At 51.7% G+C, this 13464-nt stretch overlaps 1 protein-coding gene and 1 long non-coding RNA gene across 2 annotated transcripts; both read right to left on the bottom strand.

Annotated features, from left to right (window-relative positions):
* Positions 1-422: 422 nt before the first annotated feature.
* Positions 423-6362, bottom strand: TLCD2 (TLC domain containing 2). The gene is made up of 4 exons (XM_060646916.3): positions 5924-6362; positions 5482-5564; positions 5196-5278; positions 423-4631 (listed from the first exon to the last, which is right to left on the bottom strand). The coding sequence occupies exons 1-4, from the start codon at positions 6091-6093 to the stop codon at positions 4179-4181; spliced, it is 789 nt and encodes a 262-aa protein (XP_060502899.2). The 5' UTR covers positions 6094-6362; the 3' UTR covers positions 423-4178.
* A 1015-nt stretch (positions 6363-7377) lies between these two features.
* LOC144614348 (uncharacterized) lies at positions 7378-13159 on the bottom strand. The gene is made up of 2 exons (XR_013552058.2): positions 12047-13159; positions 7378-10008 (listed from the first exon to the last, which is right to left on the bottom strand). It is a non-coding gene; the product is annotated as an uncharacterized LOC144614348 (long non-coding RNA).
* Positions 13160-13464: the final 305 nt, after the last annotated feature.

Here is a 13464-nt window from a genome sequence, read left to right as displayed (position 1 = left end):
TTTGTCTGATCCCAAATTCTTCAGGTGTTTGCTTATGTCCTACCCCTACCTAATAGCTAATCTTACCCTTCCTGTACAAGTTTTACTAGTTAACCCACAGGAACAGCTATATTTCCATAATGGTCAAGGTCTTGGCATCTCTCACAAGATACTATCAATTAGTCACTTGAGGGGTACTCGCTTGAACCATAAACTTGTGTCAGTGGCACAAGAAAACATGCAGGGCTTGGAACAAATCAATATTGACCTCAACACATACTTAGAGAATGGATTTCTTCCGTGAGTTTGTCACATTTCTTTTGCTTTGAAAACTCAAGATAGTGTTTTTGTTAATGAAGGTATTCAGTTAAGATGGCGAATTGAGTTTTGAAGATACTACTTCTATCAAGGACAACCTCTCTGACACAACTCTGTTTTGTTTCTCTGTCTCAACTTCTATACCTTTGCCTCTCTGGCTTTTGTCTGATTACATTTGATGTCTCTGCTCTTATTGTCTGCCTGTGTTTGCTTCCAACTGTGGCAATTTCTTCTCAGCCTCTATGTGTTGTTCTTTCCCTTTGTGCTTTTTGGAAATTTTTAAGATTTTCAAATTTTGGGGGTGCCTGGGTGGCTCAGTCAGTTAGGCGTCCGACTCTTGATTTTGGCTCAGGTCACGATCTTGTGGTTCGTGAGTTTGAGCTGCTGACAGTGCAGAGCCTGCTTAGGAGCCTCTCTTTCCCTCTCTCTGTTTGTCTCCCAAATAAATAAATAAATACATAAACTTAGAGATATAAATAAATAAACTTTTTTTAAAAAGACGTTTTAATTTTATAAAGTAATCTCTAGTCCCAACATGGGGTTCAAACTCTCAACCCCGAGGGGCACCTGGGTGACTCTGTCAGTTAAGCATCCAAGTTTGGCTCAGGTCATGATCTCGCGATTTGTGAGTTCGAGCCCTGCGTAGGGCTCTGTGCTGACAGCTCAGAACCTGGAGCCTGCTTCAGATTCTGTGTCTCCCTCTCCCTCTCTGCTCCTCCCCTGCTTGTGCTCTGTCTCTCTCTCTCAAAATAAATAAACATTAAAAAAACCCCAAAAACAAAAACCTCTTGGCCCTGAGGTCAAGGGTTGAATCCTCTTCCAACTGAGCCAGCCAGGTGCCCCGCCCACTTTGTGCTTTAATGATCTCTGATGGGTATCTGTCACTATCCCTCCTTCCGTTTTTCCCTATCTCTATTCTTTCTTTCTTTCTTTCTTTCTTTCTTTCTTTCTTTCTTCATCTGTTCCCTCCTTCTCCTTGATTTTTCCTTTGGATGTTTTGTTGGTTTGGTTTGGGGCATTTTTGTTTGTTTTAGATTTTATTTATTTTTAAATGTTTTTTTTAATTTACTTTTGAGAGAGGGGGAGAGAGAGAGAGAGAGCGAGCAAATGGGGTAGGGGCAGAGAGAGGGGGACAAAGAATCCAAAGTAGGCTGTGTGCTGACAGCAGAGATCCTGATGTGGGGCTCAAACCCACAAACCCTGGGACCACGACTTGAACCGAAGTTGGACGCTTAACCAACTGAGCCACCCAGGCATGCCTAGATTTTTTTTTTTTTTTTTTAAGTAATATCTACACCCAGCGTGGGGCTCGAACTCACAACTCTGAGATCACGCATCCTCCATCAACTGAGCCAGCCAGGTGCCCCTTCCTTTGGATGTTTATTTACTCAGTCTGCTCCCCTCTCCACCCACCCCTCCCCCTTCTTTCACCCTCTGTGGTTCTCCTCAGTCCCTTTGCCTATTCTTCTATGTCAATTTACATCCCTGATTCTTATTTTTCCTCATCTTCCTACCAGTCTCTGCCTAACAGTTCCTGGCAGTCTCTGGCTTTGTGTTATACAGTGTAGCCGTTTGTCCTTTGTCTTTCTGTCCCCAACGCCACATATTTCCTACTTTCTTTTTCTGCCAGTGAATCTTCCCATTGAGTGCCTCTCCACCTTCTGTTCTTTTGCTTCTCAGCTCCCCTGACGAATCCCCCTCAGCCTCTATCTCCACCTCTCTCTTCTCTCGCTCTGCTAACCTCTCTAAAGGCTTCTGTTACCTCCATCTCTCCTGAGTTGGGTCGTTCCTCCTTGTCACTCACTCTATTTCTCTGTCTAAACCATCTGTGCCTTGCACCCTTGGGGGCCCTTCCTGTCAGCTTTTATACTGATTTTCCTCATCCTTGTCCTCTTTGTTTATGACCATTTTACCAGTTCTGTGACTGCTTCCTGTCAGCAACCATGAGGGTCTTTCTCAACGTTTCCGCCAAAGATTCCCTGTCTTGCCCTCCATCTGTCTTCACCTCTGTCTCTTCCATACAGGTGATCCTTTTATTTGTCCCTTGATCTATGTATGTCCACTTCTCCTATCCCTTTTGTCTTTCTCTAGCTCAGCTTTGGGGCAGGATTTTTTTGTTTTAATTTTCCTGTCTCTTGCTTCTGCTCATGTATTTTTTTCTGTGGATGATTAAGGGTCATCTCTTTCTGTCCATTGCTTTGTAGAATAGTAAACTTAATCCCCTCTACACTTCCCATAACCTGGCTGTTCTGCCTGAAGAAAAGAGATTTTGTGTGGTGAAAAACAAAAGCGCAGCAGAAGTGTTAGGGGAGAAAGGAGAGGGAGAGCTCGCAAAGGAATCCTGGAAGGGAGTCAGATACACCTTAGTCCCTCTGCAGCCAAGTGGAAGCCTTCCCTCATCTACTTCTGCCTCTGCCCTCATTCTTCCATGAAAGACAGGGCCTGGGAAAACCCTATAGTCGGCACCCAGATCAGGTGTTTGAGTCCCTGCCGTGGCTCTGGGCTTTAGTGCTGTCCTAAGAAGACAGACCTGGTGGGCACCTGGGTGGCTCAGTCAGTTAAGCATCTGACTTTGGCTCAGGTCATGATCTCGCGGTTCTTGAGTTCGAGCCCTGTGTGGGGCTCTGTGGGGACAGCTCACAGCCAGGAGCCTGCTTTGGATTCTGTGTCTCCCTCTCTCTCTGCTCCTCCCCTGCTCACACTCTCTTTCTCTCAAAACTAAATAAACATTTAAAAAAATTAAAAAAGAAGAATCTTTGAAAAGATCAGAAGATACTAAGAAAATTTAAAAGGAAGATGCTGGACTTTTTAAAAATTATGAAGGCAGGGGCACCTGGTGGCTCAGTGCGTTGAGCATCTAATTCTTGATTTTGGCTCAGGTCATGATCCTAGGGTCGTGAGATTGAGCCCTGAGTTGGGCTCTACACTGAGTGCGGAGCCTGCTTAAGATTCTCTCTCTCTCTCTCTCTCTCTCTCTCTCTCTCTCTCTCTTTCTCTCTCTCAGTGCCTGGGTGGCTCAGTCAGCTAAGCGTCGGACTCTTGGATTTCAGCTCTGCTTGTGATCTCACGGTTTGTGAGATGGAGGCTTACATCAGGCTCTGTGCTGGCAGCACGGAACCTGCTTGAGATCCTCTCTCTCTCCTTCTCTCTTTGCCCCTCCCCTGCTTGCATGCACTCTCTCAAAATACAGAAACATTACAAAAATATTCTCTCTATGCCCCTCCCCCACACTCTCTCTCTCTCTTAAAAAAAATTTTTTTTTAAGGCAGTAGAACTAACATTAAGTACAAACACAGTAGTGTGGCTTTGAGAACCAGAAATATCAGCAGCAATTGTAGTGGCCCAGTTCTTCTGTCTCTTGGTGACTATTATGTCCACCCCCACTGGCTACTGATAGCACCTGTGTGGCCTCCTCCCATTGCTAGAATTTGGTCACAGTTGAGGTCTTTCTTCCTCTGACCCCACCCCCTCCATGCCAGATCTCTCTGATCCTAACAGGACCTCACCTTTCGTCACCTGTTCCCATGCTAAAGCAAAGGATTTCATTGGTAGTTTCATTTAGCTTCATGCCTCCTGCCACCTCTTATTGGTAGAACTGGCTGTACCTCTTGAGTTAGTCTGCTGGACGAAGCGGTCATCTGATGATGGGATTCAGTGAACAATAGCCCAGGATCCCGGTTTCCCACCCATCATGAGCATCAGCATTTCTTCTTAGATCCTAGGAATGGGGAGGGGTGTGAGTTAGCCGGAAAAGGAATTGAGATACTGAAAATTCCTTTCGGTCCTTACCCCATCGAGGGACAGTGCACTGTATACCACCATGTCCTTGTCCTGGCCATGTCTCCCCCAGGACTGGCTGGAGAGGAGCCTGACGCTTCTCTCTAGTCTTTCAGGCTGAGAATGGAACCATCCCTGGTGACAAGCTCACCATCACAACATCTCCTTGTGTCCCTGGTTTCCTTGTGCCCAGGGATGGGCGGGTGGTGCCGAGACCGTAGGACATCACTGACCAAAATACGGACACCCAGTATGACGCTCATGGCACCCACAGTCACCAGTCCAGTTCCACCAAGGATGACCAGAGCAGGAGGCACCTGGTGTTGCTGCCGGATCAGCCACAGACTTATCCACCCCAGAGGCACCAGGCGGAAGAGGGCCAGGGTGGCCAGGGTGGCCCAGCTGGCCATGCTGAAGGCCAGGGATGGGGCCTGGTGGGAAAGCAGCAGCAATTTTCGTAGGTGCAGGCAGGCAGAGTTCAGCTCCAGGAGCAAAGACACCATAGAGAGGCCTACATAGTGGCTGGACAGAATGGCGGTGCTGAGGCAGCTCACTACCTAGGGAACAGGGGTCAGAGGTCAGAGGACCTTCCAGGAACTGCTGACCATCATTGCCAACATCTCAGTCCCTAAGACAGGGGCTCCTAAGCATTTTGTGGTATGCTATCAAAAACCTGCCCTTTAGGCTTACCCTTACGTTGGGGGCCTAAATGGCATTAAAATAACTCTTCCATAATAACCCTAGGCCCAGAGGTTGTCTCCCCTGGGGCAGCAGCAGCGTCTGCACAGTATACCCCCACCCCGCCCCGATTTCCAATCCTGGGTTTTGATGCCCCATCCCCACTCCCTGTACTGGGACTCCCCCTTCTCAGAAAATCTCCCTATTCAACATTTCTGCAATCTATGAGCCACCTGAGGGAATCCAAGCTACCTAGGCAGTGCTCAGACTCCAGCTGTGGCTAGCAGTCAATCCTCTCCCCCCAAACCAGCCCAAAGTTGGGAGGATCAAGCCCCAACAGGGTCAGAGACTCTGGAAAGTCACTGGACAGAAACCTGAAGAGAGATTGGGGGCCCCCACCCCGAGCATACCACCCTTCCTGTCTCCCATTCCCCAAGTCTCACCACCAAATGATGACAGAGAAGTTCCCAGGCCTGGCCCAAGGTCTGGTTGTACAGCATGTCAGCTCCATCCGCCAAGAAATAACCTATGGGCATGGTATGAGGGGGAGGACCATTAGGCCTCCCCAAGTTGTTGTACCTCCTGGAGAGGAATCTTCATCCCCTCCTTTTTCCAGGTCTTTAGTTTCCTTCAGCAAAGCTGCCAGAAACATTTGACCCCTGGGGACCTGGAATTACCATCGGAAGGTTGTTCCCCACCAAGCCTGCCCAACCTTCCCTGCAGACTCACCCACGGACACAGCCACCAGCACCAGGGCCCAGAACGGGTGGCTGTGAATCGGGTCGGCAGCCATCTGAGGGTACAGCGAGAGCCTGTAGGAGATGGGGGACCATAGTCGGCATCGTGCAGACTCAGACCCCATTCTCCCGCTGTGCACGCTCACCCACCCATTCACAGCCCCCACCCAGTGTCAGACTTTCAAGGTCCCGCTTCGAGGGAGTGAAGCCTACTTGGAAAGAAAAGAAAAGGAAAGAGAAGAGAAGAGAAGAGAAGAGAAGGAGAAGAAAAAGGAAAAGGAAAAGGAAAAGGAAAAGGAAAAGGAAAAGGAAAAGGAAAAAGGGTTGTGTAAGGTCCTGCTTCGATTCTTGAAGGTGCCCCTATGGGTCTTTTAATCTCAACTTTCGACCGCTCCCCCTCACCCCGGTGCCTCCCGAACCTCTAAGCCCCGCACCCGAGCAGCGCCCCGACCCCTGTGAGCAGGCTGTGCACCAGGGAGACACAGATGTTCCGCCACTTCCAACGGTCCTGGGCAGCAGATCCCGGCGTGGGCAGCAGCTGCAGCGCCCAGTGCAGCCCCCGGAAGGCGGCGAAGGAGGCGCCGGTCACAAGGAGCCCCCACATGGCCTGGCAGGTCCGATTTAGTCCCTTGGGCGCCGGCGCTCTCAGCTGGGACGCACCCAATGTCAGCTGCGGGGGCTGCGAGTTGGTTTTCGCGCAAGAACGGGTCTTTGACTTCCCCAGCCCACCGCGCCTTTGGAATCCGCTTTAACTTTTCTAGGCTTCGACCACGCCCCCATCACTCGGCTAGGTGGTGATTGGAGCAGCCGGGGAGCCACGCCCCGGAGCTACAGCCAACAGATCCTGTCCCGCCCTAGGGTGGGTGGCGGGTTGGGGGCTCCTGGGGACCACGCCTTGCAACGGAGCTCAGGGGGACTTCCAAGCTGTCGACAGGGTTCTTCCCCAACTCCTGTGTCCCAAACCCTTCGGAACTCCCGAAATAGGTCGCTAAACTCACCTGACACCCCCAGAGGCCCCGCCCCATTGTCTTTCACCTCCTCTTCCCTATACTAACCTTTCACCTGCTGGTCATCCCACTCTTGGCACCCTCACCGACCTGAAGGTAGAGGCCAGCGCACACCCACTCCCACTTGCTTAAACATCGCCACCGCACTGCCCCACATCACCCCCAACCCGTCTCAACTGTGGGGTACCTCATTTCCTTCGAGCCACCCTTTCCACTTTGCGAGGTTTCCAGACCTTTAACACATCATGGCAACCCTATTAATCCCAATAGTCCTGTCCCCTTACACAGTGCCTTCAAATGGAACAACAGCTCCCATTTTGGAGAAGCGACCCGCTGGGGACTCCTCCCCCCAACCGCTTTTGGGGGCCCTACAGACGACCCTTGCTATTAGGAGGGGAGGGAAAAAGAGACCACTTAGCGCTCAAGTCTTGAAAAGCACCCCTCCCCCCAGGGCTTGGTACAAGTTAGGTGAATAGAATTCTCTCTTCCAATCTGAGGTGGCAAGGAGAGGTCACGCAGGGTCACCTCCAGGTTGGGGCAGAATCAAAGAGAAAATCAAAGACTGATAGGATTCTAGAACCTTTCAGCCTGGAGATAAAATCTTCCCCGACGCCCCCACCTTCCATCTCCTGAAGAGTGACAGGTTTTTACTGTTTTCCTTACTCCACACCACACCTCTTCAGCTGGCTGAAAGCCAGCAATTCAGAGAGCTGTTTCTCGTAGGTGGAGAGGGTAGATTCCAGCTACTTACTCCTGGAGAATGAAGTTCTTCACATTCTCACAACCCCTTTTCTTCACCAAAACCCCATTTCGTCCAAAGGGTTAGGGGCATCCCTTCATTCCTCCACACCCACCTCTCCAAGTTTTTAAAACAATTACACTGATTCTTTCAAATTTTATTTATTATATGAGAACCATACACAATGTAGAAAATTTTAAAATAGAAAAGCCAAAGAGGAAAATCACAATGATTTTGTTCCACCATCCAAAGATAATCACTATCATTAACATTTAAGAGTTATGTCCTTAGTCTTTATCTGTTTTATATATACAAGAATATACCCATATTAAAAAAAATTGAGATCACATAATAGACACTATTTTCATAACCTTTTTAATATTCAAAGAGCATTCTTCTTTCCAGTCAAATGTTCTTCTACATGACTTCTAATGGCTGTGCAGTACTCCACCATCTGGATGGATATACAATGATTTACTTAAGCAATCCCCCATTGCAAATTTTCATTACAGCAAAGAAGAAGTGAATTCCCAATCAGACAACTGCTTCTCATTTTTTCTATTGCAATGCTGGGGTGAGCATCTTGTAACTGAATCTTTAATGGTTTTCTTAGGATAAATTCCCAAGTGTAGAATCACTAGGTCAAAGGCGATGGACACTTTTAGAGTGTTTGACACATACTACCAAACTGACATCCAGGAAGGCTATACCAATTCGCACCCCCATATGCAAGGTATGGGAGTGTTATTTTAGTGCTCCTTTGCCGATACTGGGTCTTCCTTTTTTTATTTTTTAAAATATAGTTTGCCGAGGGAAAAATGCTTTCAGCTATGCTTGTCTTTCTTTAATTACTAATGAAGCACACATTGTTTTTCATGGTTTTATCCATTTGAATTTCTTCTATGAATTCCCTACATATGTCCTTTCACAGCTGGTTCTTGCTCCTTGAGGCTGCTTTATATCACTCTATAGGGTAGGGAGTAGAAGTAAGAGGATGAAGCGACAGGACATTTTAACACAGTCTCATATCTCAGGGAGGTAGTGACACTGGAGAGAAATAGTGAATGAAGCCAGTGGCCGGGAGCTTGTTCTTGATGGAGGCTGGCTGTCCTCCCTCCTCCTGGGGTGCTCCTGGCCTTTATGGGTCCCCTCTGCGGGGTGCCCAGACAGGACCCTGTGCTCTCCGGGCCTGGTCCTTCACTGGTCTTCTGCCTGTCTCTGTGTTCCCAGGCTGCTCTTCCTCATCTCTGCTCCATGACGGGTGAGGATGGCAGAGCCACAGACCCAGGGCTGGAGGGAGACACTGTGGCCAGTGAAGCGGAGAGGGGAAGAAAGGACGGAAGCAATGTCCAGGGACAGAACAATCTTTGTTGCAGCCTATGAGTGGACCCAGTCTACCCACCCCCTCCGCCGCAGTCCCACACACATCCAGCCTAGGCTGCAGAAGGGTGGGTTCAATGATCTACTCTCCCCTAAATCTCTCTCATAAATGGAGAAAAGAACCCAGCTACCTGTACATCTTGTGCCCCACAGCAGGACAGCTTTCTGCAGCCCCTGAATTTGCCCACCTTCAGGCAGGGAGGCTGGGCCACGGTTGAACCACACCAGAGCCTGAGCCCCAAGAGTTACATGGCATCAGGAGCCAGGGGTGCTAGGTTTACACAGCTTGATTCCCCAGAGGGGGTCACATCCCACAACCCATCTCGCCTGGTTGCTGGAGAGAATTTCCTGCCTCGTAAGCCTGAGCTGAGTCTCACAAATTATCCTGGAAGGTAAAGTGAGAGAAGAAACAGAGGAACAGCAGTTGGAACCCCATCAGGGGCTGCAGTTCTGTTTTGGGTGGCAGAGGAAACCTGGGGCCACCTTTGCATGGTGGGAAGTCAATGTAGAGACTGAGCTCCTCCAGCCCCTAGCCCTGGTCTAACTCTAGCCCCCTCCCTCTAATCCTCCCCCCGCCCCCAGCTCCTGGGGTTGTGTTGGTTAGGGATGGGGGGAGGGGCAACAGCTTATATGAAAAGCTGTTTTGTTCCCACCCACAGGGAGAGGAGAGCCCGGGCTCTGAGTCTGCACAGTAGGCTTCTGATTCCCTCCTGCACATTCAACTGTATGATTCTGCATCTCACAGGTGTTGAAGCTGAGACAAGAGGCCCAAGGGTCCCACATATAGGTGATTTATCCCTGTAACTGGAGTCCAGGCCAGTCTGAGGAAATACAGGGAAAGCTAAGAGCATGGGGTTGACTACTCAGATGGGAGTTTCAGTATGAGCTCTTCCCTGAAGATGAAATTTACTTTGGACCTCACCTGGAAAGGCAGTAGGAAAGAAAGGGAGACAGGAAGGAGGGTCAAGAAAGACATCTGAGTAAAGGTGTTGCCAGTTTTCTTTGCTCCCATTGTCTTCCCTTTGTCACACACTCATGTAGACCAACTAACCTTGGGTAGTCACAGCCATCTAGTCCCCAACCCAACGAGGGTCTCTAATCTACAACTGTTCTCTCTTGCTGGGCCAATCTGGCTGAAGGGTCTCCAACTGAACAAGGTTCCCTTTTCCAAAAGGCATCACCACTCCCGCTGTTCTGACCTTCCCAGCCCCAGTTCCGTCACCTTCCAGATGAGGGGGAAAGCAGCTCCTTCTCCTCTTCCTCCTCCTCCTTGAAGCCAGGGGCAGAGGGCAACAGTTCTTCAACTGGCAGCTTTAGCTGGGTCAGGACATAAAGCTTGCCACTGAAGAACTACTGCGGCTCAGCCAGTTGAGGATGTGGGAGGGACAGGCTCCTAAAAGGAAAGGGAAGAAAAATGGGAAGGATCTGAGCAGGGCCATGTCACAGGGACACTGTCCCACTGGCATCAAAGTCCAGCTCCAACAGATGCTCAACCTTGTAACAAAGGGTTCTTGGCTTTGACTTGGGCCTGCAGGAGCGGTTAACTTCAGTGAGAAGCAAGAGGCAGCTCTAAACATACCTCCTTGCACCTCTTTCCAGAACTGAAGGCTGTAGAGACCCAGGCCTGCTCTCACCCCACCCCCCACCCCTTGCCTCAGCTACCCACGGAGGGCCCCTCCTCTTCAGCATTCAGAGAGGGCAGGACTTAGAACCTTGGACACGTCCCACCAATCTCCCAGGTACTTGGTGAGAAGTTGTACCTTAGGTCCAAAAATGTGAGTTCAGTGCTCAGCCCAACTGACTTGTTCCCAAAGAGTTCAGCTAGAAGAGTTTTGGGGGCCTACATCTGGGGAAGAGTAAGGAAGTGTTTGGAAGGCCAGCAGAGGCTCCAGGGACTGTGAGGAGAGGACAGGGGACCAAAGGCTGGAGGGGAGGGAGGTATGGGCAGGGTGGATGGGCAGCTTCCCCAAGACTCTCAAATGCCAGGCATTCCGCTTGCGCATTCCGGGTACATCTGGTATGAATTCCAGGCTGTCTGCCGGCCCCTCCATGTCTGAACTTTGTTCCAAGTTCCAAGCCCCGCCCCCACAGTTCCAACGCATGAATCAGCAGGAAAAGCCGGGCCCTGCAGCATGGCCCAGGGAGGGGGCTGGGGGCGTGGCAGGCTAGAGGGCTGTGAGCTGGGGAGGGCGGGTCTGTGCTGACACTCAGTCCAAGGGCATGGCCCATGCCAGTGTGAGCGGCCAAGGCGGTCTTGCTTTCAGACTTCTATACTCAGAGGATAAGAAAGACTAGGGTGGGGGTGGGAGGTTTTCAAATTACAAAACCCTCTTGGGAGACATGAACTTTGTGGTATCTTCCTTCCCCCAGGTGACCAGTCCAACTCCTTCCCACTCTCCTCTGTCTGAGCCAGCTCTGTTCAGCCCATAGGACTCAGCGGCTGCTCAGAGTCTGTGCCAAGCAGGTGCCCTTGGCTGCAGGGCGGGGTGGGCCCAGGGCACTGACCCTCTGACCAGCTGCTCCATCAACCCTTTGGCACCCTGACAATTCCTAGCCCAGTCTGACAGCCAGGATGACAGGCCAAATGAGTTGGAGGCTGTAACTAGGGCCGGAGGGAGGTGGGGGCGATAGCCTAGCGAGAGGCCATAGGGAGGGGCCAAGAGTTGGCCGAGAGGTGGGGAGAGAGGGAGCCCAGTGATGACTAACCCAGGCGCCCCACCCAGTCAGCCGGCTTCCCAGGCGGTCAGGGCCAGGCCTGGGCTAGGGGCCCCACAACCGGACATGCTGGGGGGAGGTGCAGAGGTGACCTTCTCTGGGCCCAAGACGGCCAGTTAGGCTGGGGAGGGGGGGTTAGAGTTTCCAGGTCCTCCTCCAGCCCGCTTCCCCCACCAACCGCGGTGAAACCCTAACCTTTGGGTTGCATAAGGCCCCCGCACCGCCGCCCCCTACTCCTCTCCCCTCCCCCCTTACATAACATCCCCTGGAGGGAACGAGAGGAGGGGCCGGCCCGCCCAGAGACCCCTTCCCTGCCAGGGCGCTCAATTGGCCCTGACCCACTGACTGCCAGTAAAGGAAAACTACCTCCTCACTACCCGCCGCGTCCAAACTCTCCGCAAGCTAGAAGGCCAGTTCTCATATCCTTTGACCAGGGGGCGCCCAGGTTAGCTGCCCCCAGCCCTCCAGCCCCTCGTCTCCCTTTTAGCCACTCTGCAAAACCTTCCGCCACTACTGCTGTCCTGGCTCCTTCTTTAAACCTCCTGCCACACTACTCCAGTCAGTTCAGGCCCCTCTGCCCCAAAGCTCCCCTACCCCCGCCGCCCCCTCTCCCCTCCCCCGGAAGGGCAGGGTGTGGCCACCAGGACCCTACTTTCCCCCGTTACCCTGTTAGCACGGTTCCCTCCTGTGCGGCGGAGACCCCAGCTCACACCCACCTGGTGCTGGGTGGGGGGGCTGCTGAGGGTAGGGGAGCAAATCAGTGCGTCCGTCCCCCACGGCCGGCGGCGCTGTGTCTTCCCTGCGCCCAGCACACACCGGCTCCAGGCTCCGATCAGCTGGCGGCGTCGTGACGCACAAGCTGCGATTGCACCGCCCAGGGCCAATCACCGCCCACTGCTGGGCAGCGTGACCACACCCACTCTGGGGCGCCAGCACTTCGCCCAGGTCCCGCCTCTCCGGCCGTCTTAGCTCTGATTGGCAAGGAGGCCACCCCTTTGCCTGGGTGAGCTGCGCTAGGCCACGCCCACCAACTCACGAGCTCACCAATAGGTGAAAGGGTGTGGCTGAGCCATAAGCCTAAGGCAGCTTGCTTTGAGGAGCGCTACGTCAAACCAGAGTCCTAAAGAGCAAAAGGAAGTAAAGGCGTGTGTGTTTGCGTTGCACACTGGTCAATGTAGTTCTCGGTCTGGCACCTCGTTCCCAGAATCCAGCGCGCTCTGTGAGTTGGCATTTTTAAACTCCTCTCCGAATCCATCCTGGCGAAGTCCTTAAAGGGCTACAGCCCCTCCTTTTTTGGGCCGTGCGTGCTTGTTTTACACTACCCCAAAATGGATTCGCTGACCTCTGCGTATGAGGCGATAGTTCTTTAGGGAAAGGTGGAGCAGGCGAAGCAGGAGTGGGTAGAACTGAAGGTGGAAATCAGCCTCCCGGGCAGCAGACTCTTCCTTTGGATGAGGACTCTTGAGGGCTTTTGGGGGAGGGAAAACTGTCCACCTCTCCCGGTCCCAGCTTTCACTGGAGAGATCTAGTCCTCCTCTCCTGGCGGGCTCTTACTAACCAGGAGATTTTTCTTGTAGAGTAGGTCTCGTCCCAGTCGCATAGAGGCAGAGCCTCTCAAGCAGCAGCTTCCTAACAAAAGATTCATAGTACAGTCCTCACTTGAGGGTAGAAGCAAGACTGGTGGTGGGAAACTAGGGGATGGGTCTTGCCAGAGTGTCAACTGGTAAGTAACCCCATCCTCCGCCTAATACCCCTATTCTGTCCCGCCCTCCAGAAGCCTTTCACTGACTCGGGCCTACTTAGGAAGAGATTTCAAAGGTAGAGACCAATGGGGAGGCTGCCCCTTTCCCCAGGGGCCAATCAGAGCCTAGGGGGGCGGGGGATGGGCAAAACGAAGAGGAACCCAATGACTTGGCAAAAGCTGCTAAACCGCTTTTTTAAAGGGCCAAGTCTGGGACGCATCGCAATTTATCACCCCCACCCCCGCCCCGTTCCAAAAAAGAGGAACGTGTAGACAGGATCCGTGACTTTTCCATAGACTCCCAGTTGAGTATGAGGATACCGAAAAGGATCAGCCTGGTGTGAGAGACAGTTCCTCTGTATCAAATACAGGCTCCACCAAGTAATTGCTGTG

Source organism: Panthera onca, chromosome E1 (assembly GCF_046562875.1).
Source record: "Panthera onca isolate mPanOnc1 chromosome E1, mPanOnc1 haplotype 2, whole genome shotgun sequence".
Taxonomy (NCBI): Eukaryota; Metazoa; Chordata; class Mammalia; order Carnivora; family Felidae; genus Panthera; species Panthera onca.
Note: the sequence above shows the minus strand (reverse complement) of the source record. Positions and strands in the feature narration are given on the sequence as shown.